The sequence below is a fragment of the Octopus bimaculoides genome, chromosome 6 (assembly GCF_001194135.2).
Source record: "Octopus bimaculoides isolate UCB-OBI-ISO-001 chromosome 6, ASM119413v2, whole genome shotgun sequence".
In the NCBI taxonomy this organism is placed as follows: Eukaryota; Metazoa; Mollusca; class Cephalopoda; order Octopoda; family Octopodidae; genus Octopus; species Octopus bimaculoides.
The window spans coordinates 74,376,390-74,382,799 of NC_068986.1; the positions used below are offsets into that span (position 1 = coordinate 74,376,390).

The 6,410-nt window shown below is 37.1% G+C and overlaps 1 protein-coding gene across 1 annotated transcript in view; it reads left to right on the forward strand.

Moving 5' to 3' along the window:
* Positions 1 to 5,166, forward strand: part of LOC106876747 (uncharacterized protein CG43867) — a 115,098-nt gene extending 109,932 nt beyond the window's left edge. Inside the window, exons 12-13 of the mRNA XM_014925434.1 lie at positions 2,209 to 2,350; positions 4,999 to 5,166. Coding sequence (XP_014780920.1) covers positions 2,209 to 2,350; positions 4,999 to 5,166 — 310 coding nt within the window. The remainder of the gene's footprint in view (positions 1 to 2,208; positions 2,351 to 4,998) is intronic.
* The last annotated feature ends 1,244 nt before the right edge of the window (positions 5,167 to 6,410 follow it).

Genomic DNA, 6,410 nt, shown 5'->3' on the forward strand with positions numbered 1-6,410 from the left:
TCTATATAAGATATGTTTAATGGTGATGTAATTATACAATAGATGTTTACTGGTAATGTAGTTACATAATAGATGTTTATTAGTTTATCTACATAATAGATGTTTATTGGTGCTGTGTCTATTTAATAGCTGTTTACTAGTGATGTAGTTATATAATAGATATCTTTGGCAAAATAAGTATACTCTCTACTCTTTTACTCTTTTACTTGTTTCTTGTTTCAGTCATTTGACTGCGGCCATGCTGGAGCACTGCCTTTAGTCAAGCAAATCGACCCCAGGACTTATTCTTTGGATGCCTAGTACTTATTCTATCGGTCACTTTTGCCAAACCGCTAAGTTACGGGGACATAAACACACCAGCGTCGGTTATCAAGTGATGTTGGGGGGACAAACACAGACACGCAAGCATATACACACACATACATATATATATATATATACATATATACGACGAGCCTCTTTCAGTTTCCGTCTACCAAATCCACTCACAAGGCTTTAGTCGGCCCGAGGCTATAGTAGAAGACACTCGCCCAAGGTGCCATGCAGTGGGAATGAACCCGGAACCATGTAGTTGGTAAGCAAGCTACTTACCACACAGCCACTCCTGCACCTATATAGGTATATAATAGATGTTTACTGACATTGTAGCAATATTATGTTTATCATTATGTAATAACTATTTTCAATATGATAAATGTTTTTCTCAGTTTGGGGATAGAGCTGGTATATATCCAGTCTAGTGACAGAGCTGATAAACAGGTCAGTATCATGACAGGGCCACTTGTGAACTGACTGTGCTCCCTTGGTCAGCCCTAGTCCGGAGGACCAGTAATTAAAGTCATCTAACCAGGACCATCACTTCATCTTTTCAAATATGAAATATCAGAAACTATATTATTCAGTGTGTACCTCCATCTTAAGATGGTTAGGTGTGATTTGGTTGCTATTTCTAGTTACTGTTTTAGAGTTGTATGGGAGGTCATTAGTAGAAGTGTGCTTCCTGAGGAGCTTGCTGTTGACATGTAGACTATTGTTCTCTTCACTTTTCAGCACTGAGTTCATGTATCTATTTTTGCTGCTGTTGTTTAGAAAGGGCAGTCTGAGAGAGACTATACAGCATTCAAATGCAGTCTGTACTAATTTCAAGCCTCTACTGCCTTCATTTCTTCTGAGATTCAGCCTATTAATATCACTATTTTTGTAGAGATTTCCAGTTGATGACAGTATCTTGCATATCTATGTATGTATGTATCTATGTATTGAGTTTTATTTTGAGGTTTCTTGCCAATAGAGAATGAGCTGGTTTCTAACCTAGATCCAAGGCTCCTTCATTGGAGTTTCAACATCAACAACAGGATATTTTTGTATGTATGTGTGTATACATGGAGATTTGTATGTTTTGTTTTAGGTATGTCTTCTCTTGCATATATATCCATATCTAGACATGCTCATATATACTTAAAAGATAAACTTGTGGAAAGTTTTGTAGATTTTAACAGTTTCAGTGATAGCTTGAATCAGCTTTCTCACTTGTGGTTTTGAGAAGCCTAATTTCTCAAGATTGGTGTTTAGGCAGTGTGTTACATATCCCAGTACCCCAATAATTAAAGGCATAAACCTGAACTTGTAGTCTGGATAGAGTAACTGCAGATTTCTCAATAGATCAGTGTAGGTATTTTCTTTTATGTTGATCTTCAGCCTTATGTTAACATCTGCTGGGCAGCTGAATTTTACAACTGTACAAAATTTCTCTTTGCTGTCCCAAACCATTATGTCAGGTCTATTGTGCTTACAATTTTTTGAGGTTTTCACTGGGACATTCCAGTATGTATGTATGTATGTACGTACGTATGTATGTATGCGTGTGTGTATGTATGTATGCTTGTGTGTATGTATGTATGTGCGTATGTATTATGCATGTATGTATGTGTGTGTGTGTGCATGTGAGCATTCATGTATGTATGCATGTATGTATGTATGCATGCATGCATGTGTTTACGTTTCTTTATCTTGACATTGTGCGATAGTTGTAAGTGATTGTCACTGTCTACTGAGGTTGACTTTGCCTATCATCCTTTCGGGGTTGATAAAATAAGTACCAGTTGAGCACTGGGGTGGATGTAATCGATTTGTGTTCTCTCCCAAATTTCAGGCCTTGTGCCTATAGTAGAAAAAATTATTTAAACAATGCATTTTTTCCATTGGCAGGTTATATTTCAAAAGTACTAGTCGATATGAAACAGAAAAGGAAAAACTGCTGTTGGCATATCAAATCAATGAGGAAATTGTACAGGGTCGATTCCCTTTGAATAGGGATTTGGCTGTAGAATTAGCATCATTAATGGCACAGGTAAAGCAATTTTGATATTTATTTGATTCTTTCATAATCTTCTTCCTTTTGTTTTTCAGTTTCTGCTATTGTATTTTTCACCTGTTTGTTGTATTAATTTGAAATATTAAAGTTGCAGGCATGGCTATGTGGTTAAGAAGCTTGATTTCCAACCCCATGTGGTCTTGGGTTCAGCCCCACAGTGTGGTACTCTGGGCGAGTGCCTTCTACCATAGCCACAAACTGACCAAAGCCTTGTGAAGGGATTTGGTAGACAGAAACTGAAAGAAGCCCATCATATGAGTGTGTGTGTATATATATATATATATATATATATATCGTTTAATCGTTTAACGTCCGCTTTCCATGCTAGCAAACAAATTCCTTCACTGGGGTGTAAAACATCCAATTCACTGGTATGTGAGTTGAATACCACAGAAATAGGGGTCATCATCATCATCATCATCGTTTAACGTCCGCTTTCCATGCTAGCATGGGCTGGACGATTTGACTGAGGACTGGTGAACCAGATGGCTACACCAGGCTCCAGTCTGATTTGGCAGAGTTTCTACAGCTGGATGCCCTTCCTAACGCCAACCACTCCAAGAGTGTAGTGGATGCTTTTACGTGCCACCGGCACGAAGGCCAGTCAGGAGGTACTGGCAACAGCTACTCTCGAAATGGTGTATTTTATGTACAAAATACAAACAATAAATTAAATAGAGAAATGCAATTGATAATCTAACAATTTATTCATATTATATGATATACTATACTATAAATATAATAAAATATAATATAAGGTAATATAAAAAATTATTAAAAAACCAAAAAAGCCAACAATTTGTTTCAACTTATATACATTATTTGATTTATAAACATTTCATATCCATGTTTACAAGTCCCTTCAGGGTTTTGATTCAAAAAGACAGATGAAATTCAATGTAAAAGAACTGCCAGATTGCAAAATACTGATTTAAAATACCAATGTTTAGGAGTGTGGGCGTTAACTTTTCAAATACATAACAAGTGCCATAAAAGAACAAAATTATAATGGACAAAATAATTATGTAAAGAAAATTTATGTATGTATTGTATGTGTGTGCGTGTGTGTGTTTGTGTATGCTCTTGCATAGACATAATCTGATGACTATGAGCTCCGGCATCATACGGGTGATGTTGTTCATTTCCAGTCTTCCATGAAAAACATGTCTAGCTAAGGGTAAATATCAAAATATTATCTTGCTTGAAAGCAAGTGTGGGTTGGTAACAGAAAGGACATCTGGGCATTGCAAAAATGTGTCTCGTCAAAGTCCATCTGACTCATGCAAGCATGGAAAATCATCATCATCATTTAGCATCCATTTTCCATGCTGGCATGGGTTGAACAGTCTGACAGGAACTGGCAAGCTGGAGAGCTGCACCAGGCTCCAATTATCTGTTTTGGCATGGTTTCTATGGTTGGATGCCCTACTTAATGCCAACCTCATTACAAAGTGTATGGGGTGCTTTTTATGTAGCATCAGCACAGGTGCTTTTTATGTGGTCCCAAATGATGATGATGATGATGATGATACAAAAGGGATTTAACAGGAGTTTTATATATATATATATGTCGACACTACAAATGTTTCAGCATTCTTACAAGTCAACTGAATATTGTAAGAAAGTATGCTACCCAGAACGCTGTAGGAGTGAAGATATAAAACATGTGGAAACCAAATAAACTTTTTTATATTCTGATAACCTGGTAACACAGGCTATATTAGAATGGGAAGTCAATGATTGAATGTCATGGATTAGATCCAGGGCACTCCACCCAGACATCTTCAGGTGGTTCATAAAAAATAACTTACTATATCACTAAAGTTTGTATATTTATATGTATCCCTCCCTCTCTCTCCCCCTTTCTTTGTTTGTATAGTGTGCTTATATGTGTGTATGTATTTAAGCCATAAATGTCTTGTACTCTTTTTTGTATATGCCTAAGTCCCTTGGCTACTGGAGACCATTACAATTAGTCTTTATATATTCATTCGTTAGTCTTGTGGAATATTTCTCATCCAGGCTGATATGCATCCTTCTATACCAGCAATCTTGTCTCTTAGACACTTCATTTGATACCTTTGTACCTACTTTTTCTCTCAGTTCATTTGTACTCTGTGGTTTATTTACATTAATATCACACACATAGGTTTGGGAACAGGGGATGCAAGTGCACCCCCCAAAACTTTTGGTGGGCAATGAAAACGCTTTGAACACCTTCCTGAAAAATGTCATCAATAAAACAAATGAGTGTAGGAGCATTTTTAGACTGAACTGAAACATTATTTTTCCATTACTGAATTTATCTGATTTGATTCATATACAAACATACATTTTGGATCTGGGTTTACACCCACTAAGCAGATTTTGTTCCTGCATTTATGATTACACATTCAGCGAAGAATGATCTTTCTCTTCATTTCTTCCCAGCCTTCACACATACTCTACATTTGGTGTCCATGTTTTTCTACTAAACAGAATCACATCTTATACACAAACATCATAGAATATGCCCTTAACTTGGATAGAAAGTTCACCTGCAGACATAATGTCCCTGAACTTTTCCAGCCTATTCCTATTCTAGCTATTACATATGCTTTTGGAATAATTCCATTGTTACTTAGGTTGCCTTGCAAATAGAAGCTATCAACTACTACAGGGAGCCTTTCAGGTTGTTGAAAACCTTTAACTCTTGGATGTTTTTATTGCTGTCTATTCCTGTACACTTGCTGCCTACAAACCCTTATTCTCTTACGGCCTGTGATCCCACTGCATCTCTTGTACAGATATAATTTAAATTGGATGTACAATGCAGACTTCCTATAAATATATTTACTGACTAGCAAGCATGGTCTCTTACCACATAGCAGTAGATTTCTGTCTTCTTGCCCATTAACAAAAATTTTTGTCATTGCTAGGTTTACTCTGTTCCCTTTCAATTATACTCTATGCTTCCATATTTAGAATTTTTTACTTTATGTTATTGACATTCAGCTACAAAAAGTAAGTCATTAGCTTATAGGAGTTCTTACTGAGGCAAGATCTTAAACTCCTCTTTTATGACCCACAGAACTTTAACAAATAGGAGAAGGATGAGAATTGAGCCTTGATGCTTGCTTACTTATTGCTTATGACAGCACATCGAAAATTATGGCAGTGTCGATCCAAGACATTTATCCTCCTCACCTCCAGCACATTGTTTCTCATGGGAGCTGACATGGCTGACAAGACTGATGTGAGATTGGCAGATCCTGTGACACTGAGGACACTGAAAGTGACCCTGAACAACAGTTTCAAGGTGTTTATGATGACATCTCCTCCTCCCTTCATGTAATCTCCTGTGTTCGGTTTCAAAGCACTCTGCCTCAGTATCCCACATGGACCTCCATGTCTTCCAGTTAACAGCCAGGGCCTCCAACTAATTGAGAGGGACACTGCTTAAAATGAAAGATTGCTTGAGAGTCCTGATGGACACCTACTTGTGCATAAAACTCCTTGCTAACTCTCACCTTGCTGACAGCATCTCTGAACATGGCTTGCTCAGCTCTCATAAAACCACTCATCTACATTTCATTTTCCTAGCCAGACTACAGAGCAGAGGAACCTGTCAAACACTATCTTCAGATCAATATATATGAGCCACAGTGTTTGCACTTTGCTAAAAAACTTTCCTTTAGATGTCTCTCTCTAGGAGTGCACCAATGGCGCCTAGATGGAGTATAACCTTAAACAGCATCTCATTTAAGTTTTTTGTTTATAAATTGAGCTATACTTTATTTATTTATTTATTTTGTTATTTTCATAACTTTTTGCATCAATTTGATTCCTCTGTAGTTCCTTCTGTCTCCAGCATCTTTGTCCTTGTAGCTGCAACTGCTGTTGATACTGATACACCAGCCATTCAGAATGGCCCCTTCCTGATTGAGTATCTTGGTGACTAGTAACCTACGTTACTGGATATTTTCAGTGAAAATATATGAGCATATATTCAGAAGTGTGTGTGTATGTGTATGGAGAGAGAGAGAGAGAGAGAGAG